This window comes from Petaurus breviceps, unplaced genomic scaffold, assembly GCF_028583685.1.
Source record: "Petaurus breviceps papuanus isolate PSGF00001 unplaced genomic scaffold, PetGlider_PUasm1.0 91133, whole genome shotgun sequence".
NCBI classification, from domain to species: domain Eukaryota; kingdom Metazoa; phylum Chordata; class Mammalia; order Diprotodontia; family Petauridae; genus Petaurus; species Petaurus breviceps.
In genome coordinates this window covers 53,346,554-53,372,700 of record NW_027187419.1, presented here as the reverse complement: position 1 = coordinate 53,372,700, position 26,147 = coordinate 53,346,554, and the positions used below count along the sequence as shown (strand labels likewise).

At 37.0% G+C, this 26,147-nt stretch overlaps 1 protein-coding gene across 2 annotated transcripts in view; it reads left to right on the top strand.

Annotated features, from left to right (window-relative positions):
• Positions 1 to 26,147, top strand: part of CRYL1 (crystallin lambda 1) — a 187,894-nt gene that overhangs the window by 106,710 nt on the left and 55,037 nt on the right. For both annotated transcript variants that reach the window (XM_069080634.1, XM_069080633.1), the window contains exon 4: positions 9,307 to 9,468. In XM_069080634.1, the coding sequence (XP_068936735.1) occupies positions 9,307 to 9,468 (162 nt within the window). The remainder of the gene's footprint in view (positions 1 to 9,306; positions 9,469 to 26,147) is intronic.

Sequence of the window (26,147 nt, the reverse complement as noted above, 5' to 3'; positions counted from 1 at the left end):
TGCTACTGACTACACATTGGCAAGTATCTTTTCCAAAGGCAGTACCATCAGCAAGAACAATCAGTTAATCAAATGAAAACCCCCAGGGATGGACTCTTGGAAGGCACACATTTGTCAGGTCAAATGTGTTTTCTTTAAAATTTACAGAGATTATGTTTAGCCCAGATTGCCTGATTTTATTCCATTTTCTTTTCTATCTTGGGGAGTGTTGAAATAAGGTAAAAAATGTTTATGTAAAAAGACACCACTTATTTTATTTCCTTCAAGGATTCTTTGAGGCCTAAGGATGTTTTTGTTTTTTATCACTTTATCCCAACTCAGCTATTGCCCTTTTTGTACTTGATATGAATGATCAGTATTACTGTCAAGTTAGGACACCATTACCAAAAGATCACTGACCCCCTTAGCTTGGACAAGTTTCCTTTGAAGAACATTGTGATGGAGGGATCCCAGTGAGAGCTTTAGTGTTCTGGGATGTTCTTGTCACTATCTCCTGATGATGGGTAGGCCGGCAACAGAATTTTTTAAGCTCTAGGGATTCAAATACAAGTTAAAAAAAAAGGCCTTGCTCTCAAGTTGCTTATGTTCTAATGGGAGAATAACCATACTTAAAAGGGAGTTGAAAAGCTGGGCATTGGGGGAAGGATGGAAGGAGATGGAAAAAAGGTACATGGTAGATTGGAGACAGGGGAATAATGACAAAGTCCAGAGATTCAGAAGCACAGCTGGGAGGGAAATGAAGCAGAGTCGGCCTAGGCTCAGCTTCCATATGGAGGCCTCAGCGGAGACTCAGCAGTGGGAGATTATGGCATGGCATAAGGATGTTTCAGGTTGAGAAGACCCCTAGGCACTGAGAGACATCGATGAATCATGGTGGTGAAGTCTGAAGAGAGTCAGAATCACAACTAGGAGGGGACTCTTCTGGGGGGCAGCTGGCATTACAGAATCAACTGAATCTTTTTTTTTTTTTAAGCAATTGGGGTTAAGTAACTTGCTCAAGGTTACATGGCCAGTTATTATTTCTGGGTGTGGTGCTGAGTATCTGAGCCCGGATTTGATCCAGGTCATCCCGACACTGGAGCCGGTGCTCTTACTCGCTGAGCCACCTGGCCGCCCCTGAATCAACTGAATCTTAAAGCTAAAAGATGTCTTACAGGTCACTTAGTCCAATCTTTAGGAGTCCCCTCTGTGGAGTCCCCTAATAATGGTGATCTGATTTCTCCTTGAAATCTTCTGGTCAGAGGGGTTTCCCCTTATCTCCCAAATTAGCCCATTTTGCTTTGAGACAAATGTGTCCTCATGAGGAGTAGGCTTAGATGGGCTTTGGGTGGACTCAGAGTTCATGCTTGTCATCTGTGGACAGCTCTGGAGCTTTGGTTTGGGTAAGTAATGTGTATCTTGAGGCCAGCAGGGAATTCTAAAAAGTGAATTAGAGAAAAAGAAAAAGAACCTGTATATTCTAAAATGTTTATAGCAGTTCTCCTTGTGGTGGCAAAGAACTGGAAATTGTGGGAATGCCCATCAATTGGAGAACGACTGAAGAAGTTGTGGGTTATGATTGTGATGGAATACTACTGTGCTATATATAAGAAATGAGGAGCTTGGTGGTTTCAGAAAAACATGAAAAGACTTGCACAAAATAATGAAGAGCGAAATGAGCAGAACCAAGAGAATATCATATACAGTAACAGCAATATTCTTTTAAGAATGACTTTGAGTAAATAAGTTGTTTGACTATTATAAATACCTAAATTAACAATGAAGGGCATATGAAAAAAGACTATTTGCATCCAGAGAAAGAACCAATAAATAGAAGTATATATAGAACAATTTTACATATATATACATATATAGTACACATATATACATACATAAATCTATCTCTATCTATTTGTGTCTAATGGCAGCTATCCCTAGGGCAGGGTAGGGGTAGGGGAGAGGGAAAGAAAAAAGGAAAAAAAGCTTACATGAAAATCATGTTGTATATTTGAAAGGAATAGCAAGTTGTGCATAGTAGATTTATAGTTTCATGTGCAATTATCTTTTTTTTTTTTAAATCGTACTAGGTTGTGGAAATTCTTGTTTCATTCCATAAATTAAAAAAATTTTCAGGTGAATTCTTCAGCCAGGTCAATTCTGGTGACCTCTTAAGTGGAGGCAGGATGGTAATAATGGCCAAATAGCAGAGATACAGGTCAGAGCAATGTTGGTCTCTGATAGGTGGCTTCATTTCTGCTAGCTGCCATTGTGGTTGTACTGCTTTTATGTGGACGTTGACTCTCCTCTGACTCTTCCCCTCTCCTCTTCCCATTCCTATGAATAAAACTAACTGGCTGAGCCTGTGCACCTCCTTGCATTACCATAGGAATTGTTAGTGGAAGGATGTAAGTATCCAGCTGTGGGAAAATACATACCACCAGTGTGTAGTCACCTGCTGATGGTGATTATATCTCCGGGAGAGGGGGATAATTATAAGCAGTGCTAAAAGCCCACTAGCTCTCATGACTGTAGGCTGGTTTAATAGCTTGGCTTAGAAATGATATAAGAGCATTGGAGCTATTTAGGAGCAGTGGCTTAGTCCAGAGTTTGCATTTGCAACCATCGCCCATAGTAGTATCTGGTTTCTTTCCTTTACTGTTGTATCTTTTTGACTGTGGTCCCCTGTGGGTTCTTTCTATTGAATTGGAATGAATAACGGATTAGGGTGAGTCCTGTATGAGTATACTAAGGTACTAAGGAGAGTGATGGTCTCTGGTAAATTCACATTTAATATTTTATGTCTGTGGATTAAAGGAATAGACTGGATGAAAGACAGGATGTTGGTTACTAAAATTTCCAAATCTCCACGTGAAGAAAGAGTGTTTCCAAGTTGAGTTTTGTAATTTGTATCTGGGATGAAGGATGGTGCAGAGGGGAGGGCACTTACTTGGGAGTAAGAAGACTGAGGTTCTAGTCCTCACCCCATTAGCCTTGAGACCTTGGACAAGTCGCTTCTTCCTCTAAACATTTTCTTATCTGTCAAAGTAAAGGAATTTGATTACAATTCAAACACACACACAATTTCCTTAATTACACAGTTGTGTAAGTTTCTGTACATTTTCTGCTGCTACTTTCCCCTAATTTTTCATCTTCAAATAACTTATTAAATTTATACTTGGTGCATTGTTTTCTTAGTACATTGGTTTTCTAAATGACTTTTCAGTTTTATTTCTTCCATTTACATCATATGATCTACAAATGTGACAATAAAACTAAAGTGAAATGGGGACCACAAATCTGTACAAAAGAAACCCTGTGGATTACATATTGACTTAGTTTAAAAATGTAATATTATCTGTTTTATTGCATTTTTATTTATTTTGTTAAATGCTTCCCAATTACATTTGAATCTGGTCCAGGTACTTGGGCTAGAAGGCACATATTTGGTGCCTCTTGTCTTATTTTAGAGAGGAGGAAACTGAGCCCTTGAGAAGTAAGCCTGACATCACATGGGCAGGAAATAATGTAGCTAAGATTTGAGCTTGGCTTTTCCAAATTCAGATCTGGGGTTCTTTCTATTCATACTGCAAGAGCAAACAAGAATAATCCCTATAATCTTTACACACTATCTTCTGAAAATGACATGATTTTTAATACATGATACCCACATGCCAGTTACTCTTTGAATGAAAGTTTTCTAGATTAGGCACAGTAACTACAATGTGCCAACTCTTCAGAGGTTTTGGAAAGGAAGATAAGTCCTTGGGTATGAAGTAATTTGTTCTGTATGCCCTCGAAAAAATATATTTATGATTTCTCTTTGATTTTTGTAGCCCCCTGCCCCCCACCCCTTTTAATTCATTCAAATGTTTTCTGGAGCAAAATATTTTTTTCTTGATAGAAGTTAGTACCTTCTTTGAAAAGACTATGGGGATGTTGATTGTGTGCAGAGAGGAAGTAGAAACTGGATTGGGTGGATGATTGAACCTGAAAAAAAGTCTTGACCTAGAGTGCTGGACTTCCGTGTTAGAAAGACCTGAGTTTGAATTTTGCCTCAGAAACTTACTAGCTGTGTGAACCTGGGCAAGTCACTTCACTTCTGTCTGCTTCAGGTTCCTAATCTGTAAAATGGGAATGGTGATAATAGCCACTATTGCCCTGGGTTCTTTTGAGGATCAAATGAGATAACATATGTAAAGTGCCTTTAAGTGCTCTATAAATGCTATCTATTCTTATTATCTATGATTAGCAAATCAAGTCTTATCATTGGCCTGGGGTTTGAAGTTGAAGATTCACCAACTGATATTGGAACAGCCTTTAAAAGGGCACATTATGACACCAGTGAATTCAGTCCTTTTCTCTTCTTCATTGCTTTCTCCCTCCAAAATTGTCAGATGAGGAGCTTCTTTAGAAGTCTGAGCTTTAACTATGACGTACCTTCTGAGTACATTCATGAAGTTTCTCATCTGAACAGTGCTGGACATTGCAAGCTCCTATGATTCTATTTTATTTAGGAAAATGGTTGCTTTTATTTTTTTTTAAAGAATCTGAATTGATAAAATAGCACAACTATTTACAAATTGCAGGTACGCTTATAATATTCACAATGTAGAATTTATTTGCTTTGGAAAATGTAAACGAAAGAGGTGAATTTATCAAGGAGAAGCTTTAGAAGAAAATGCTTGCCTGGCTCCCTTTCTCCAGGGGGTTATTCTGGAAGGCTGACAAATTGGCATGTAACTGACTCTTCCAGTTAGATGCTCTTGAGGTTGGATTAAATTGAAAGTCAGGCTCGATACTTCCTGTATATGCTGGAATCTTGGACAAGACTTTGCTTTTTGTGGTCATGGTTTTTCATAGGAATATGGCAGTGAGACTTTAAAATGCTTTCTTACCTGTCTTGAGTGCTCTTTTTAAAAGAGAGCATGGCTGTTGCATAGATATGGGGCTGTTTGCCCCCTCATTGTTTGATGTTCTTTTTTTTTTTTTTCAGGGCAAACAATAGCTGCAGAATTCTCCATTCTGTGATCTGCAGCAAGTGATGAAGTTCTTGATTCTTAGTATTTCAGTCTTGCTTTCCCTCTCTCTCTATTCTTTAGGGAGTCAGTATCCTTTGTCTCAGAAAGTGACTCCAAGCTTGACATGGACAGAGGCATTATTGCCCTGGTCCAATAACTTGAATACAATTGGGCCACTATAAAAGAAACTTCAAGCAAATGTGCCATTTAAAAACCTTACATAATCATAGCAGGTTTGGGTTTCCTACTTTCAAGCTTTCTTACCTCTTTGATTATCATAGGATCTGAAGAAAGGCATAGAATTTCAGGGGGAGAATCTGCAGGGCGTTCGACAATAAGGCTATTCATTCATGGCTCCTCTTTTATTAGCTCCCGTAGTATCTGCATCACTCCTAGGCTCTGGCTTTCCTAAAAGAATCTATTTAAACTCAACCCAACTCGCAAACTTAACTGATCCAGGAATTACTCAATACAACTAGGCAGCTACTGTAGCTTTTTTTGATAAGGAGGTTTAATACAATGGGCTTTACAGTTCTTAAATGACTCCACTTTTTTCTATCTTTGCAACGTGCTGCTTTTCTGACCTTTTGTTCTTAGTAAAATTCCCGCATAGTTTTGTGATATTTAAAAAAAAGTATATACAAACACAACATCAACTCCCCACCCTGTGGAGTAAAAGTTTTAACTCCTGTAGATCAAGTGGAAGTGGAATTTATGCCTCCTGATGGATATTTACACAGCTGATTTAAGTGCACAGCAGAGTCTCTGGACAATATTAAATCCAAATAGAAACCTTTTGGGTGGTATTGCTGATAGAATGAATAAGAGGCTTCACACTGACCTAACTTTCCGGTGCTTTTTGTGAGTTCTTCTCATCTAAAGAAATGAACATTTTATGGTAATTTACATAAGATTTCAGTGAAACTGGTCAGGAAAAGTCTGAGAATCACTGCATGGGTGAGAATCATTGGGTGGGCAGGAGATAAATACAAAGAAGTGGTCACTATGTGTATCTACCTTTCCCACTCCCCCACCCATCAACTAGATTGAGTTCCCAAGTGGCTTGTGGCAACTGCTTAGTCAGTAAGACCTTCTGATACAGAATTCTGAATAGTGAATCCAGGAGGATCTGGCCTTGTTTCTGTATCTTAGAGTGGTGGTTCCTATCCTTTGGATTGGTAGATATCTTGGGGAGGAGGCAATAGCCTTACTTCAAGAGATATTTCTTATTAAATGACTTTGTATAATAAATAAATATCTTCTGCAGACAGATATGTTACTGTTTTTAAATACACATATAGTCTTGTTGAAATTATTATTATTAATAATAATAATGGTAATAGTGGTAGCTAGCATTTATATGGGACAACTAGGTGATACAGTGGATAAAGTGCTGGGCCTGAAGTCAGGAAAACTCATCTTCCTGAATTTGCATCTGACCTCAGACACTTCCTAGCTGTGTGACCCTGGGCAAATCACTTCACTCTAAGTTCCTCATCTGTAAAATGAGCTGGAGAAGGAGGCGGCAAACCATTCCAGTATCTTTGCCAAGAAAACCCCAGATGGGGTCACAAAGAGTCGGACATGACTGGAATGACTGAATAAAACATGTATATAGCATTTTAAACTTTGTAATTCACTTTATACATATTATCTCATTTGATCCTCATTACTAACCTATGCTATTATCGCAGTTTTCAGATGAGGCTGAGGCATCACACAGCTAGAAGGTGTCTGAGGCCATTTTTTAACCTGGGTCTTCACGATTAAGGAAATATAAATTTATTTAATAGCATTCTTAAATGCATGGAAGGTGTTTTTTTTTCCTCATGCATTTTCTAAATCAATGGGTACCAATAAATATATTTACTGTCACATCAAGGTCCTCAAGATTTTTTGTTGTTGGGAAAGGATACTCAAAAATATTTGGAACTATAGTTCAGATTGTTCCTACAGTCATCTCTGACTCCTCAGTCTCTTCCCATCTACTGGTTCCTCCTTTATTGCCTACAAAAACACCCATGTCTTCTTTATCCTTAAAAATCCCTCATTAGGGGGCGGCTAGGTGGCACAGTGAATAGAGCCCTGGTCCTGGAGTCAGGAGGACCTGGGTTTGGATCCAGCCTCAGACACTTAACACAAAAAAAACTAGCCGTGTGACCTTGGACAAGTTGCTTAACCCCAATTGCCCTCCAAAAAGGAAAAAAAAAACCCCTCACTAGACTCTATCATCCCATGTCTCTCCTCTTTCTCAGTAAAACTCCTAGAAAAAGCTGTCTAGAATCATAGCCTGTATTTCTCTTCTCACTGACTCACTTCTTAATCCTTTACAGTCTGGCTTCAGAACCAATCACTTAACTGACACCGCTCTCTTCAAAATGACTATTGCTCCCATAGCTGACAAATCTAGTGTCCTTTCCCCAGTCCTTATACTTTCTGAACTCTCTGCAGCCTTTGCCACTGTTAACCACCTTATTCTCCTGGGTATTCTCCTTTCACTGTCTTTTCATGATACTGTTCTTTCACAACATGGTACTGCTCCCTCCTATGTTTTTGACCTCTGGGTCATCATTGATATTCTCCAAGACTCTGCCGTATGCCCTCTTCTCTTCCCTCTCTGCATTAGGTGACTTTATTAGCTCCTGAAGATTTAATTCTCATCTCTATATATAGGGCTCTCAGATCTATGTATCTTGCCCTAGTCTTTCCCTTGAGCTCCAAGAATACATTACCTTGTCTGTTGGACACTGAAAACGGAATATCCTATAGACATCTCAAACTCAACAAATCTAAAACAGAACTCATTATGTCCCTCCTCCCACCCCAGAAATCTGTCCCTTTTTAATGAACTTCCCTATTACTATCCAGAACACTAGTATCCTCCCCGTTTCCCAGCTTCATAATCTTGTTAATATCCTCTATTCCTCACTTACTTTCACCCCACTTGTTTCCAAGGTACCAAATCTTTTTTATTCCTTCATACCATCTCTTGACTCTGTCCCTTTCTCTTCACTCACATGGGTGTTGTCCTCATTCAAACCCTTATTACCTCTCACTTAGAGTGTTACTTCCTAATTGGTCTCCCTGGCTCCTGTCTCTCCTTACTCTAATCCATTCTCCACACAGGTGCCAAAATAACTTTTTTTCTAATGTCCGTGTCACTGTCCTTAGTACCTCTAGGTACAAATACAAACTTCTTTATTTCGCTCTTAAAGTTTTTCCCAACTTAACTTTTCAGTCTTATTACACAGTCTTGCCTCCTTTCTCTCTCTAGGGTGGTCCATCCAATGGGCTTTGTTCATGTTCTCCTACTTAGTCCATCTCCAGTCTCCATGCCTTTGTACCTGAAATACTCTCTCCTCACCTCTGCCCCGAGAATGCCAGATTTCTGTTAATACTCAGCTCAAGCACCATATTCTACATGAGGCCTTTTCTGATTCATCCCCACCCCTAGCTTCTTCTTCCCTGCCAGTTATGTTTTGTCTATTGGATAGATACCCATAGGTGAATATGCACGTCTCACCTATTAAAATGTAAGGTCCTCCAGCGTAGGGGCTGTTTCACTTTTGTCTTTGTATCTTTATTTTTAAGTTGTATATTTGTCTTATACCATTTAGAGAAGTTTATAAAGTAAATGCTCTGGAAACTACTTGTGATCTAAAATGCATTCTAATTCTACACTTACTATTTCCTTGGGAAAATCAGCTCTTTAGCCTGTTAAGGTAGGCAGACTGCCTCAAACAAAGAGAGCAAGTAAATGCTTAAGAACATTATGTTTGGGGTGGCCAGGTAGCGCAGTGAGTAAGAGCACTGGCCCCAAAGTCGGGATGACCTGGGATCGAATCTGGGTTCAGACACGTAGCACCCACCCAGAAACACCTGGCTGTGTAACCTTTAGCAAATTACCTAACCCCAATTGCTTAGGGGCGGCCAGGTGGTGGAGTAAGAGCACCAGCCCCAGAGTCAGGATGACCTGGGATCGAATCCGGGCTCAGATACTTAGCACCACATGCAGGCAGAAATAACTGGCCGTGTAACCTTGAGCAAGTTACTTAACCCCAATTGCTTAAAAAAAAAAAGAACATTATGTTTGCAGCAGTCTGCCTGCCTGAAGAAGTATGTAGCCTTTCTGCAAATCATACCTCCCACCTGGCTTGGCAGACTTCTGGTCTTCGGAAGGTGCTGGTACCTTTTGTGGGTTTTGTATTATTTCCTTTTTGGAACAAATCCAACCATGAAATGATCCTGTGAACTAACTCAAGTGTACTCATCATTTAGTAATTACAATTCTGTCTCCTTTTGTTTTCAGGAATGCACTCCAGAAAATCTTGAATTGAAGAAGAAGGTTTTTTCTCAGTTAGACCTTATTGTTGATGATAAAGTCATCTTAAGCAGCTCCAGCTCCTGCCTTTTGCCTTCAGAGATGTTTAAGGGCTTGAAGCATGTAAAACAATGCATTGTGGCTCATCCTGTGAGTACCTGAGCATATGTTTTGATTTTTTTCTTCATTATTTCTTTTGTGAACTTCCTTACCAGTCCACTAAGATTTTTTATAGGATTTTATATCCTATCATATGAAATAGGTGAGAGTACAATGTTTATATTATAGTGTAATAATATATTATTGCCATAAATTTACCTATTGCCTAGGCTGAAATAATTATTCAGATCATTCTAAAACCATTTTCAAGTTAATGTAATAATAATGCATCTTCACGAATCGTTTTTCTCAATTTTTTTTCTTTTTATTAAATGCCACAAAGAAACATTATGCCTAGGTAGTAAAAGGGGCAGTAAGTGGTGCAGTGGATAAAGCACTGGGGTTGGAATCGTGAAGACTCATCACACACTTACTAGTTGTGTGACCCTGGGCAAGTCACCCTGTTTTTTCCAGTTCCTCATTTGTAAGATAAACTAGAGAAGGAAATGGCAGGTCACTTCAGTATCTTTGCCAAGAAAACTCGAAAAAAAGGGTCATGAAGAGTCAGACATGATTGAAAACAACTAAACAACAACAAATGTAGTAAAAGACTTTGGTGCTGGGGATATTAAAATGAAAAATGGCAGTCTTTTCTCTCAGGTAGTTTGTATTCTACTGGAGGATGGGACATGAAATGAATAATGTAGAGAGGGCAGAGAAAAGATCCAAATATAGTACTGTAGGAAATTTCAAGGAGGGAGAAATACTTTTAGCTAGGCAGATTGGACAAGAAATCACAGTTGGAAATGAAGTGGGCCTTGAAGAATGTATAAGATATTTAGACTCAGAAAATAGTGGAAGCAAAACAAAGGAGTAGAAACAAGTGTATATAGGTGGGACAGTGAAGAGACCAATCATTCAATAGAGTAGAAGGTACAGAGTGGGTGATGGTAGGATCATAGGGTTTAGAATTGAAAGGGAACTTAGAGGTCATCTAATTTAACTCTCATTTTAACCCAGAGAGGTGTGTTGATTTGCTCAGTCGCGCAAATATGTATGTAGTTAGTAGCTGAGATCTTTGGACTCTGAATTCAGTATTCTTTTTATTGCATATACCCATTACTAATGAGTAGTGGGGATTGAGGCTGGATAATTAGGTTGAGGTAAGATCATGGCAGTTTTTAATTCCAGAGAGAAGAGTTTGGTTGTAATACATTAGACATTTGGGGGCTGCTGAAAGCTCTTAAGATATAATAAAAGCAATATTTTAGCAAAATGAGCCTAGAAAGTGGTATGCGGCCTGGATAAAAGAGAGTTGAAGCAGAGAAACCAGTTAACTGAAGTTATCTGGGCATGTAGTGATTAACTATCTGGACTGGGTAATGGAATGAGAGAGAAGGAATGAATTTTAGAAAGATCTTTAAGGAAGAGTGATAGAAACTCATATTGGTTCTACCGTGTTGAAGAGGTTCAGGGTATGATGGCTACAGACCCTTTGTGTTTTCTGAAGGCTAGACTAACCAACTAGGTCAAGACTCATAATCAACAGATTGGCTCCCTGGTAATAAATTGTTTAGCTATCACAAACCAACAAAAGTACAAGATGACCACCAGTTGTGTGCTCTTTCCTTCTCCTTCTACAGTGATGGGGCAGACTGGTGGAAAAAGTAAAAACAATCTCCGTTTTTAGACCATCTATAAACATTATAGATGTCAGTACTTTAAGTCTGAGACCTTTATCCAGAGACCAGTGGCCAAAAAGTAGGCCTGCCTTTGAATTAACTGAATCATAATCAGCCTAAGCATTCTCACTATAAGCTAAAGTTGTGGCTAAATGGAAGGCTGAGTCATGGTTTCTTCAGGGAGAAATAAATGAAGGAGTTAGCAGAATTTTACTCTGTATACAAAGACGCAACAAGAAACATGATATTTGGTGTGCTCAGTATTTGGAAAAAAAAAAAGACCACCATGAAATTATTTGTTATCTATGTGTCAATATCTATTCAAGAAGTAGAGCAATTCTATGAATAACTCAATAATTGCCTTCAAATTAAATCAACATATACTTTAATACTTTGTGACCTCTCTGCAAAGGTGGGCATAGGGTAAGACAATAAAAGTTATGTTGGAAAACCCGATTTAGGTGAAAGACCCTTAAGACTTGTTGAATACGTAGAAAGCTCAAGCCTATGTATTATTAATGCTTTCTTCAAGAGAGTTGAGAGAAACTGGAAATGGTAGGCACCAAGTAAAATCACACACAAAAAACTGAAACTGACTATTTTCTAAAGAAAAGAACCCTTTTCTAAGGAAAAGAACCATTTTTGAGTCATCAGTCTATATACAGTGAGATCATCAACTCGTTAAAGATAAAAATCAGTGCCAAAGTAGAAAAAAGAATAAAAATGGAAAGCTATAACATGCAATGTGATCTATTTAAACAGCCTTGGATTCTGAAAGAAGGAAGAATGTATAAAAAAAAACCCCAGACAGTGAAACTGATCTTCATCATTTCCTAAGGAGCTTTAAGCAGTATAATCAATTACCATAATGAAGAGATAAGAGAACTTTGAAAATCACTTTGGCATGTGAACCCTTGATCTCCATTTCAAGCAGAATAATATGACGATTAATCACAACACTGGTTTAGTATGTAAATTCATTTGTAAAGTTTTACTGGAGAGGATGGTGAAAGGTTATGATCACTACTGATTCATAAAACATCAAGAAAGGGTGGGGAAAATAAGTTTACAAGAAGTAATATGAGAGACCCAGCTAAGCCAGGTGAGCCCAAATGTACTTAGGGATGTCACTGAAAGGAGGACAGCAGAAAGATAAAGAAATGGAAAAGACTTAACAAGACTTCTATAACAAACTTTTTTTCTGTCAGTGACAATTTGTCTATTATTTTGGACACTAATTTACAATCCTTAATATGTTGCACAAAGAAAGAAGAAAAGACACTAAAGAAAACAAAGTGGAGGAAACATCAAGGTTATACCAAGTAAACACAGAAGAGGTCAGTGCTGAAGATGATAGAGTTTTGAGGGTGTTGAGGGGATTGTGAGTTTGGCTGAAAGAGAACACCAGACACTTTGAAAAAAATCTCTAAAATATTACTACCAAAAAAAGGCAACTGAGGAAATAGTAATAATCCATGATCCACATACCTATTTTCTTAGCTCTACAAAATCTTTATGAAAATAATTTTCATGCACATAATAACATTTTTGAAACATATTTGAGAGGGAACAAAAAGGCCTTTGTAAAATATTTCACAGGAAACCACATCTTTATTGTCATAACTGAATGAAAGGTGCAAAAAATGTTAGGCTGTACTATGTTTATTGTTTGTTAACTATACAAAAAAGTATTAGAGGAAAATATTGCCTTTATTAAGGCTTTCCTCCAACAAGATATCTTCCATTTTGTTTAGCATCCTCTGATTATTGGTATCAAGTGAAGGATAAAATATAAGGATACTTGCCAAAGGTGTTTGTCATGGTCCTTGAGGAAAATCACTGCAGAATACAAATGAGAGATTCCCTATAGATAAAAGGTCTTAACCTTTTGTGTATCATGGACCCCATTAACAACCTGTTGAGGCCTCTAGACCTCTTCTCAGAATGATGTTTTTAAATGCATAAAATAAAATGCATAGAATTGCAAAAGGATTGCAATTATGTTGAAATGCATTTATCAAAATATTAATGAAACAAATTCATTGACTTCAAATGAAGAACTCTTTCTATAGATGGTGGGTTCCTCCAGATGCTTCCAAATGACATTATTCTGATTTCATTAATTCCTGAACATAGGTAAAAAGAGGTTAGCTTAATTAAATATATAGGAAAATTAAGAGGATGGAGAATGGTTATTATTTAGATTATAATATGCAGAGTCAAAATAGGATGCTTAATCAGTTAGTATACAGATACTGCAGATGGACAGTAAATTATATCCAAAATTGAATAGGAGAGAAATAAGCTAGATTTGGAAATTATGCATTGTTTTAGATAACCCCAAGTTCTTTCTGGAAACAAGACCTGTATTTTTATTTTATTTTACATTTTTATCGATAGCTTTTGTTTTTATATAACATTTATTCTTGAATATATCTGTCTACCTGTTGTATCCAGCAAACCATCCCTCGTAACAAAGACTAAAAACCAAAAAGTTCGGCAAAACTGACAACTTAATTAGCTAAGTCCGTGTAATGTTTCACATCCATAGTCCTTTAGCTCAGGAAAGAATGGAGGAAAGTGAATTGTTTTGTCTCTACTTCAGGGCCATGCTTGAGCATTATAATTATCTAGTGTTCAGTGTTTTTTGCATCAGTTCATATAAATCTTACTAGACTTCTCTGAATTCTTCCTATTCATCATTTCTTATGAAGGAACTTTACATTGTATTTGCATACCAAAATTTGTTTAGCTTTTCTCCAATCAGTGGGCATTTATTTTGTTTCCAGGTTTTTGCTCCCTCCCCTCCCCCTACCGCCCAAATATTGCTATGAATATTTTGGTAAGACATATATATATATTAAAGCAATCAGGGTTAAGTAACTTGCTCAAGGTTACACGGCCAGTTATTTCTGGGTGTGGTGCTAAGTATCTGAGCCCAGATTCAATCCCCAGGTCATCCCGACACTGGAGCTGGTGCGCTTACTCGCTGAGCCACCTGGTCACCCCTAAGCAATTGGGGTTAAGTAACTTGCTCAAGGTTACACAGCCAGGTGTTTCTGGGTGGGTAAGACCTATATTTCTAATATAAATAAAACTAGTTTTATTTTTTTAAATATTTATATTTAATTTATTTATTTTAATATAAAATAAAACTAGTTTTATTCTGGTGATGCAGTATGACTGTGAAAAATGGAATACCATAGTTTCTGAGGAATTAAAATTGCAGGCTATCCAAAGGACACTGAGAAGGCATATGGGGTGGGTATGAGTGGGTTGCTTCATTGCTATCAGTCAAGAATTGTGGAGAAGAAATGGTGAAAAGGATATCATTAGAAAGATGATTTCCCAGAAAAAGAAGTAGGCTGACCAAAGCAAGAATGAATAATGGGCATGACTTTTGTGAACTTCATTGTTTCTACAAAATGTTAAGAGATCTAGAGTAAGGCCCACAGTAATTGGGTGGCCCTACTGGAGAGGATATATAAGACACTATGGATGAGAATTGCATAAGATGAAAAGAAATGGATAAATTGTAATTTGTTCTGTCTGAGGGAACCTTCTCATTGATCCATGGACAATTTGGTCATAGATCTATGGACATGTTGAAGGAAGTATGTGAGGGTTAACTCTGGGCTTTCTTTGAGTTTGATTTGGAAAAGGAAATAATTCTACTTAATCTTTTTCTACACATATAAGTGTGCCAATGAACCTAGTATCTGTATTCCTAAATAAAACATTTTGTTTGATTGTATTTATTTATTATATAATATTTATTATATTATATTATTATATAATATTTATATAATATTTATTTATTTATTATATGCCTTAATTAATACCAATATTCCAAAATGAAATCTATTGTTTATAATTCGGTGGCTTTCTCAAATGTTTGAGATGTGACTATAAAGCAGAGAGATTGGTTTTATCCACACAAAGATAGCATCAACCCATCGTTCCATCTTACAGTTTGATAACTTCCCAGGGGCATTCTAACTATTCTTCCAAGGATACCCTGAAAGAATGTCCCAGGAATATCTTTTTCCATTGGAATTCAGTGCTCTTGAAAGGTGGCCAAAATTGTTAGTACCCAAAGATACCTGGAACTTCCCACCAAGTAATTATATTATCATTCACTATGCTTCCATACTAGATGTAAATTGATGGTCTCACATCTGAAACTTCCAGTTCCAAAAATTCTTTCAGCTCATTTTCAAATCTGTGTGAGGTCAGATGATTAATTAGAAGTGTTAGACATTTCCCAGACAGGTCAACTTTATCATGTTTTACTTTTTACCTCCTCCCTTCCTTCTCCCATTGAAATGGAGCCAAATTTTAGTGATCTGTGCTAATGGTGCAGGGCTAGCCAACAGCATCAACTGAATCTGTGATTAATTCAGGAACTCATTTTTAACAATTTCAATCTCTTTCCCAAATTTTAAAAAATGAATTTTTATTAATATCTTTTTGTTTTTATATCATCTATATTTTCCATTGTATTCTTTCTAATCTCCCTCCCAGAAAGTGATCTCTTAAAACAAAGAATAAAAAGGAGAAAAAAATGCTTTGGCAAAACTAGCCAACATTTTGAAAAAGGTCTGACATATACCATATTCTACTCCTGTAGTCTCCCACCTCTACAAAAAAGTGAGCAGAAGTGCTCTTTCATATCTTTCTTTTGAGGTCAAGCTTGGATCCTCATTTTTTAAAAAATCACAGTTACTATCAACTAACAAAAATACCACCGTACACCACCATACTTTTCCTATGTTATTTCATACATCTTTTCCTCAAGTATTCTACAGGCTCATGTAATCCAACCAAATTCAGTATTGTTTACATTTCTTTCATACTCAGGTCCCTTCATTCTATTGTTTTTTTCTCCCTGGGTTCCACTTTGTATTCTTCTCTCCTTTCTATCTCTAGATGTTGATACCCTGCCTGCCTTTGAAGACCCAGCTTAAGTACCACCTTTTCCATTAATTTCATTGTTGTTTAGTTGTTTTCAGTTATGTCTTACTCTTTGTGACCCCATTTGGGGTTTTCTTGACAAAGATACTGGAGTGCTTTACCATTCCTTCCCTTGCTCATTTTGTCTCACAGTAGGCAAACAGGGTTAAGTGACTTGCCCAGGGTCACACAGCTGGTAAGTGTCTGAGGTCAGATGAGTCTTCCTGACTCTAGGTCCTGTACTCTATCCACTATGTCAACTAGCTATACAACTATTAGATTATAAATCCCTTGAAAGCAATGACTGTCTTATGTATCTTTGTAATAAGACAAGCACTCTGGTAACTAAACTAGTTCAACCACACATAGAAGGCACTGAATGTGTGTTGAATGAATGAATTAATAGATTTCTTCTCTTCCTTTTTTCATCTCTCTGGTAGAGCTGCTCCATGATCAGAGAAATGATTAAAAGACAAGTCTCCAATAGGTAGAGAAGGAAAAGCCTAGCTAATCCAATCTAAGCTGAACAAGCTGGCCCTGGATAATCAATAACTAGCTGACTATACTCTTTTTGAGGAAGTACAGTAATTTGTGTCTATTCCTTCTAGACCCAAATGTAAAGCTCAGCAAATCAGCTAACACCCTATTTCTTGTGCCATACTTGAATCATCTGTGATTTTGTACACATACAAGGAAGTAGATTTAAGTGAAAAGAAAAACCTTACAACCCAATGCAGAAATAGCAAATGTGTCCTTTTCAGATCATAACACAATAAAAATTACATTCAATCATTCAATAATGGACAGTGGAAAGGAGATAGAAATTAATTGGAAATTAAATAATCTAATCCTAAAAACCAAGTGGTTCAAAGAATAAATCATAGAAACAATTGATAATTTCATTAAAGAAAATGACAGCAGTGAGACCACATACCAAAACTTAGGGGATGCAGCTAAAGTGGTTATTAGGGGAAATTTTTATCCCTAATTGCTTACATCTGTAAAATAGAGAAAAAGAAGATCCATGAATTGAGCAAGCAACTAAAAAAAAAACTAGAAAAAGAACACATTAAAAACCCCAATTAAAAACTAAATTGGAAATCCTGAAAATCAAAGGAGAGTTTTTTTATGAGAAAAAAAACCCAAACAACCAATACAATAAATAAACCATTGGTTAATTTGATTTAAAAAAAGGAAAGAAGAAAAGCAAATTACTAGTATCAAAAATGGAAGGGGTGAATTCACCACAAATGAAAAGGAAATTAAGACAATTGTCAGGAGTTATTTTGCCCAATGAGATGCCAATAAATTTTACAATCTAAATGAAATAGGTGAATATCTATAAAAGTTACCCAGATTAACAGAAGAAGAAATAAAATACTTAAGTAACCCAATATTAGAAAAAGAAATTAAACAAGCCATCAATGAACTTCTTAAGAAAAAATCTCCAGGACTAAATGTATTCACAAGGGAATTCTGCCAAATATTTAAAGAACAGTTAGTTCCAATACTATATAAACTATTTGGAAAAATAGGCAGAGTCCTACAAATTCCTTTTATGACAGAAATATGGTGTGATACCCAAACTAGGAAGAGCTAAAACAAAGAAAATTATACACCAATTTCTGTAATAAATGTTGATGTAAAAATTTTAAATGAAATACTAGCAAAGAGATTACAGCAACTTATCATGAAGATAATACACTATGACCAGGTGGGATTTACACCAGGAATGCAAGGCTGGTTCAATATTAGGAAAACTATCAGTATAATTGACCACATCAATAACAAAACCAACAGAAATCAAATGATTATCTCAGTAGATTCAGAAAAAGCCTTTGGCAAAATACAGTACACATTCCTGTTAAAATACTAGACCAGAATAAATGGAGCTTATTTTAAAATGATAAGTAATATTTATCTAAAAGCAATACAATCAGGGGTGAAGCATGGAAGCCCCTCTGTTATTTAATATTATCCTAGAAATGTTAGCTATAGCAATAAGAGAAGAAAAAGAAATTAATGGACTTAGAATAGGCAATGAGGAAACAAAACTATCATTCTTTGCAGATGATGTTATATTTAGAAAATCTTAATCAACTAAAAAACTACTTGAAATTATTAGCAACTTTAGCAAAGTTATAGGTTATAAAATAAACCTATATAAATCATCACCATTTCTGTATATTACCAACAAGGGCTAGTAGCAAGAGATAGAAAGAGAAATTCCACTTAAAATATACTGTAGACAACATAAAATTCTTGGAAGTCTACAGTCTGGTACTGGCTAAGACATAGAGTGGTGGATCAATGGAAAAGATTAGGTACAAATTACATTGCAGTAAATTATCATAATAATCTAGTATGTGATAAACCCAAAGATCCAAGCTTTTGGAACAAAAACTCATTATCTGACAAAAACTGCTGGGAAATCTGGAAAAACAGTATGGTAGAAACTATGTATAGACCAACACCTCACATTGTATACCAAGATAAAGTCAAAATGGATACATGATTTATACCTGAAGGGTGATACCATAAACAAAAGAGCATAGAATAATTTATCTGGCAGATATATGGATAAAGGAAGAATTTAAGACCAAAGGAGATATAGAGAACATTACAAAATGTAAAATAGATAATCTTGATTATATAAAGTTAAAAAGTTTTTAGACAAACAAAACCAATGCAACCAATCGGAATTTCTTTTTGCCACAAATATCTCTGATAAAGGGCTTATTTTTCAAATATATAGAGAACTGAGTCAAATTTGTAAAAAATAGAAGTCATTTCCCAAAGGTCAAAGGATATGAACAGGGAGTTTTCATACAAAGAAATCAAAAGTTATTTTTAGTTATATGAAAAAATCTTCCAAATCACCATTGATCAGAGAAATGTAAATCAAAACAACTCTGAGGTATCATCTCACACCTATCAGAGTGGCTAATATGACAGAAAAGCAAAATATTGGATGTTGGAGGGAATGTGGGAAAACTGGGACACTAATATGCTATTGGTGGAGTTGTGAACTGATCTAACCATTCTGAAGAGCAATTTGAAACAGTGCCCAAAGGGCTATAAAACTCTACATATCCTTTGATCCAGCAATACTAGTCTGTATTCCAAAGACATCCAAAAATAGACAAAAGGACCTATTTATACAAAAATACTTATAGCAGCTCTTTTTGTGGTGGCTAAGAATTGGGGGGAAAAAAGGGATACCCATCAATTGGGGAATGACTGAACAAGCTGTGATATATGATTGTAATGGAATATTATTATGCTATAAGAAATGACAAGCAGGATGATTTCAGAAAAACCTGGAAAGACTAAACTGAACTGATACTAAAATGAAGTGAACAGAACTAGGAGAACATTGTGCATAGTAAAAGCAATATTGTTTGATGAAGAACTATGAATGACTTAGCTATACTCAGCAATATAATTATCTAAGACTATCCCAAGGGACTAATGATGAAGTATATTATCTGCCTCCAGAGAAAGAACTGATATTGACTGAATATGGACTGAAGCTGCCTATTTTTCACTTTCCTTCATTTTTTCCTTTTATTTGCATTTTCTTGTACAAAATGGAAGTATTTTTACATAATTGCACATGTATAACATATCTGATTGCTTACTGTCTAAGGGAAGGAGTAAGGGAATGGGGGATAGAATTTGCAACTTAAAACGTTAGATAAAAATGTTTAAAAAATTTTAATAAGTGAAAAGATATATGCTGAGCTATTAAAAGGTCTTGAGAGAAATGAATGTTTAGCACACGAGATGGGGAAGTACTTCTAACTTGTTAAGAATATAGGGACTAGTCGTTTTTCCAAAACCTACCACCCTCCCGCCCCCTACATACACACAACTGAGCCAAAGATCTCTATGTGAATCTGTTAATTCTTCGGCACCTTTTCCCTAAAGAGTCTTGTATCTTTTTTTCCCCACCACACCATTTTCCAAGAATGACTGAAATAAATCAAGTTGCATAGAAATTCAAAATCTAAAAAATGAACTGACGTAGTTGGAGCATCAAAATACGTTTGATCAAAAAACTCGGAAATGGCAGGAACTATAAACATTGGGGATAGTTGATAACCACAGAATGGTCAGTAGAATTCTGCTTACTTATTCTCAGCCATTTTCCAAACTATTGCTATCATCCCTGATTTCCTTTTTGCTTATTTTATTACTACGTTAGATCAGATAGGACTTAAAAGACCCCCTGATCTAATACACTTATTTTATGAATCCACAAACATTTATTAAGCACTGGGGATACGAAGAAAGGCAGAAAAAGCCTCTTTCAAAGAAATTACATTCTTCTGGGGAAATAGCATTGATTTGTCAGAATATACTTATTTTATAAAAACAAACAAGATAAATACCGAGTGCTTGGAAGGTAACCTTAGAGTAGCTGAGGGGATCATCTTGTATTTGTATAGGGTTTTAAGGATTGTAAAGTATTCATGTTATGTCTTCGATCCTTGCACGAGATACCCCATTTCCACAGGCTGTCCCCTCTACCTGGAGTTCTCTCCCTCTTTACCTTTTCCTCCTCGTTTTCTTCAGTTCGCAGCTAAAATTCTGCCATTAGCAAGAAGCTTCTCCTGAACCCACTTAAAACTAGTGCCTTTCTTCCAAACTCATGGCCAGTTTATTCAGTATATATCTTATTTATGCATAGTCATTTGCATGTTGTCTCTGCCATTAGATTGTAAGCTTTTTGAGGGCAGGGTATGTTTTTTAGCTTTCTTCATATCCCCAGTAATGAGCACAGTGTGTGGTACATAGTAGGTGCTTAATAAATACTTGGTGACTTTTCTTGACTCCCAGCAATCTGAAAGCTGGTTGTCATCATTATCCCCATTTTACAGGAAGATATTGAGGCTAGGAGAGGTTAAATGACTTGCCCAGGATCATGCACTAGCAAATAAACGTCTGAGGTGTCATCTGCCTTCATATCTTCCTGACTTCAAGTCCTGTTCTCTATCCACTAAGTCAGATTATCTCCTGTTTTTATAGATGGAATGGACCTTTTTTAAAGAAAAAAAAGTTACCTAGAGTTATTCCTACCAACATCACCATGCCTGAACATGCTACTTTTGTGACTCACAGTTCTATCACCATGACACTGAAAAAACACTTTTGCCAGTGTTTGTGGGTAATATGAATGCTTAACTTGTACGTTTGATGTACATATAGTTGTATGTCACTGCATACTCTTTTGGGTAGTGTCATTCCCATTGTCTGTTGAAGATTAAAAATTGTTCAGGGATGTTTTGAAAAATATATCTTGCTCTCTACTTGCTTAGCTAAGTACCATGTGTACATGGATACCTAATAAATGTTATTTAATGTTAGATTATTAATAATTGCTAAAAGATATTAAAGTCATCCATTCATAGAAATTTTGTTTTGTTTTTGTGTGTGTGTGTTTTATGTAATGTAATAAAAGGACTCCTGGATCTGGAGTCAGAGCTGGATTTATAAGATTCATGAGTCAGAAGGGACTTTTGAGACTATCTAATCCCTTCATTTTTGCAGATGCAAAAACTGAGGCCCAGGGTTAGGGAATGAAGTAATTTGATCAAGGTTACACCTAGCAAGCACCAGATCCACCATCTGAACCCAGGTCTTCTGACTCTAAATCCAGGACTTTGCTTCATTTCAGGATTTAAATTCTAACTCTCCTCCTTAGGATCTTTATGACCTTGGGCAAGTCAAGTCCCTACTCTGGGACTTGTTTTCTTCATTTCTGAGGTCCTGCTCAGCCATCCATCCTGTGCTTAAGTCTGTTTCTTCCCCAGGAAACAAGTTTTTAAAAAAACCACCAACACAACAACCACAACATACTGCTTGGGGCATTTCTACCCCCTTCTGGTTGTAAATTGTTGAAGCTGCCTTCTGGGAAAATGAGCAGCCTGCCTTTCCTCCCTAGTTTAGCTTTATTGAATCTCAGTGGGGAGAAAATAAATGAACCCAGTGTATTTAGTGCCCAGCACGATGGAGGCGGTCACATGATCCCTGGGCTCTCTTTCAGCTCCTACCCAGAAACTTTTCATAGAGATGAATGAAAGAACGTTCCATTTGTATAGCCTCGTTCAACCTGAGACCTCAAAGAGCTCCATAGACACTACAATTTGTCTCTTGTGCGTCTAGTGCCCACTGTAGCAGCACACACAGTTCTTTCACGACAGGAGTCTGGAGACCATCTTGTTTGATCTTTATCTGTACTACCTACTTTCCTTATTTATTTAAAAAAAATTTCTTGAGTATAGGTTTGAGACAGATTTCCCAGGACTCTCTAATAGCATCTAGCAGTAAAGGGTCATGGCTCTTTGTCACTTGTGGGTTAAAGCATACAACTTCTTTAGCCTGCTGAGTTCAGTAATGCCGTGTTTCAGAAATTGCATCTATTCTTTTACTTTCTTAGTGAACTCATTTGTTTTAATCATCTCCTTTCCTTCCTCACCTTCCCCTACTGTTAACTCTTCTTGTTCTACTCTTGTGCACCAAATTAAGTTGAAGGGGCATAGTCTCAGAGCTCACAGCTCTCACTGTGTATCAGCACAGGGAGTAACATTCTTGTCTAGGCACCTAAGTACCATGGGAAGATGACGTTTCACTAACACTAGGGACAACAACTCTGACGTTTGTTTTCAGCATTTTTTCAGGGTGTCAACCTTCTGCCGCTTGGGGGAACACCGATTACAGCTTGAAGAAAGGCACAAGGCTTACACTGACCCTACAGAGAGTTTAGTGTGTGCCCTTTGTACTGTAGGGCAAGCCTAAATACCTGGAGCAGAGACTTGGGCACATCTGCAAGTACTCTGGTTAGAGGTTCCAGGGGGGCAAGCCTTCCATGGGATGGCACTTCTGAGACTGAGCTTTTGAGTGTACAGGGCTCCAAAGTAACCTCTGTTCAATATACATTTTAAATTTAAAAATTTTTAATTTAAATTTAAAAAATGGTAATGGTATCTTTAAAACAATTAGCTTTAATTCATTAGTTTATTTAACTTTAATTTATGATGTGGGCAGCTAGGTAGTATAATGGATAGAGTACCAGGTCTGAAGTCAGGAAGACTCATCTTTCTTATTTCATATCGGGTCTTAGACACTTATTAGTTGTGTGACGCTGGGCAACCTTATTTTTGTCAGTTAAATCAATTTCATCTGTTAAATGAGCTGGAGAAGGAAATGGCAAACCACTTCAGTGTCTGTGCCAAGAAAACCCCAAATAGGGTCACACAGAGCTGGATAGAGCTGAATACCAACAGTCTCTCACCCTGGCCAAAGAGTCTAGAAGGAAGTGCCTTCTTCTATCTCTTCCTTGGGACCAAACATATATAATTTATTTTGTAGCAAGATAAATGCAGCTTCAGACACCACTGCTCCTGAAATAAATGAGAGTAGAAAGAGCATTAGACTAGAAATCAAAAAACATGGCTGAACTCATATCGTAACTTAACTGTTTATGAGCTATGTGACCCTACTCTGTGTTAGCCCTACTATGTGTTTTGCACTGGGAATACAAGGACTAAAACAAATCTCTGTCCATCCAGACTCTGTATTCTATTGGGGTAAATAAACAACATAGAAAAGAGAAGTAAACATGAAATATATACAAACTATAACAATGTAATAGTGGGGAGGGAATTTAGGATTAAGGGGCATAGGAAAGGCCTTATGAAGGAGCTGGTCTGGAGAGACCTAAATTCATGTCCTGTTTCTTCCATTTATCCTGTATGTACCTTGTTTGTGCATAATTGTTTTCATGTTGTCATTTCCATTAGAGTGTGAGCTTCTTGAGAGGAGGGACTGTCTTCTGCCTCTCTCTATATACCTGACTCTTAGCACAGTGCCTAGCACATAGCAGGTGGTAATAAACACTGCTTCTTCATAACCAGGACATTTTACCTCTGTGTGCATTGTGCAGCTCTCTAAGACCATAAACTATAAACATGTTGCAAACCACATAAGTAAATGAAATTCTTATCTCAAGTTTTCTCACACCTACAAAAGGCAAACTTTGGACAAATTATTCAACTTCTCGAGGGCTCAGTTTCCTGATGTGGGAAATATAAATAATGCTACCCGAATTCCTTACCTCCTAGGTTTTGAGAAAAGTGCTTTATGAATTGTAAAGCGCTATTATTTTTTCCTCTGTAAATGGCTGTGGCTTTTCTTGTTCTGGTGCCCACTTTGAGCATCTCATTTTCTCTGTACTCTCTCTTCCCAGTTTTGCTAACCCCTCAAAAGCTAATCTAATTCTTTTTTTTTTTTTAAGAAAAATGAGGATTGGAAATTGCAATATTACCTTGTTTCTGCTAAAGATAAGATGATTTGCTTGCTTTGTGATACTGCAATATCAACATTAAAGAAATTAAATGCTCATCAGCATTATAATACTCATAAGGACCACAAATATTTTGAATTAGAGGGAGAGGCATGAAAGTTTGTATTGCAGATATTAAAAGATACAAAGCAAAAGCAAGGACAGTTCTTTCAAGCACCAATAAAACCCGGAAATAATGCCACTGAAGCAATTTATAAAGTAGCTTATATACTGAGGAAAATGGAAGCCATTCAGTGGTGTCGAAATTATAAAAAGAATGTATTGTTGAAGTTGCCGGATGCTTAGACCCCCTAATTGTTTTCTTTAAAAACAATATTTAGCTTGGGATTAACTCCTCTGAGGTGACAAAATCACTGGGCTACAGTATTTGCATTTTAGACTAAGCTGGTAGCTAATTTTCTTGTAGCTAAATATTGTAATCCACACTCCTGCACAAATTGAGAAATACTAAATTGTTATTGAAATAGCCTTCTTAAGGTTTTGTTTCTTGTTGGTTATTTCATCATGGTTTGGGGGTGGGGGAGGTGGAGGGATCCGTTAGTGTCTATAAACAAATAGAATTCCAAGTTCTTCAGTATTTCTGTTTCTCAGCCTAATTGTAAAATACTGGGTATCATTGAAGAATCTTTCATGTATTGCGACTATGAAACCTTATATATAGAATCACATAAAGGACTAGTAGGAACCTCAGAGCTCATTTAATCCAGCCCGTGTCTAAGAAGGAATACTGTTTACATCAAACCTGACAAGTAGTTTTCAGTCTGGCTCAAATGCTTTCACTTGTGGGGAGCTCATTCCATCTTCCCAACTGGATTATTGCAGTGACCTTCTAGACAGTTTCTCTGGCTCAGCTGTGAGTGCTCTGTGTTCTCTGATCCATCCTCCAACTCAGCTGCTAAGAGGATTTTTCTCAAGTTTCCATCTGACAGTGTCACTCCCACTTCCTCCTTCCCATTGTGCTCCAGTGTCCCTATTACTTTAAGTGTCAAATTTAAACATCTCTGGCATTTACAACTCTTTATAACCTAGCCCCTCCCAACCTTCCAGTCTTCTCCCGTCTTACTTGCCTCCATTGATTCTTTTGCTGTAGATACACTGGCCCACGTGTAGTTCCTCAAACTGGACACTCTCCCTTCCATCCTTGTGCTTTTATGGTGGTGGTCCTCCATGCAGGGACATCTCTGCCTCTTCACCTTATTTCTTAGTTTCCCTGGCTTCCTTCAAGATTCAACTTGAGGCTCCTATCTCTCCAGAAAGTTGTCCTTTCTGCATCCCTTCCGCTCCTACTTCCTTCCACTCTCAAATTAATCCTCCATCTACTCTGTAGATATCTTGTATCAACTTAGTTATTTGTATGTTTTTTCCCTCATTAGTGTACAAGTTCCTTTAGAGCAGAGGCAATCTTTTTGCCTTTTTTTATATCCCCAGCAATTAGCACAGTGTCTGACACATGGTATGGAACAGCTAGATGGCACAGTGGATAGAGCCACTAGACCTGGAGTCAGGAGGCCCTGAGTTCAAATGTGGCCTCAGACATTTACCAGCTGTGTGACCCTGGGCAAGTCACTTAACCCTCTTTGCCTCAATTCCTCATCAGTAACATGAGCTAGAGAAGGAAATGGCAAATCACTCCAGTATGTTGCCAAGAAAATCCCAAAGGGATCATAGAGAATTGGACACAATTGAAATGATTCAACAACTGGCACATAGTAAGTACTGAAGAAATT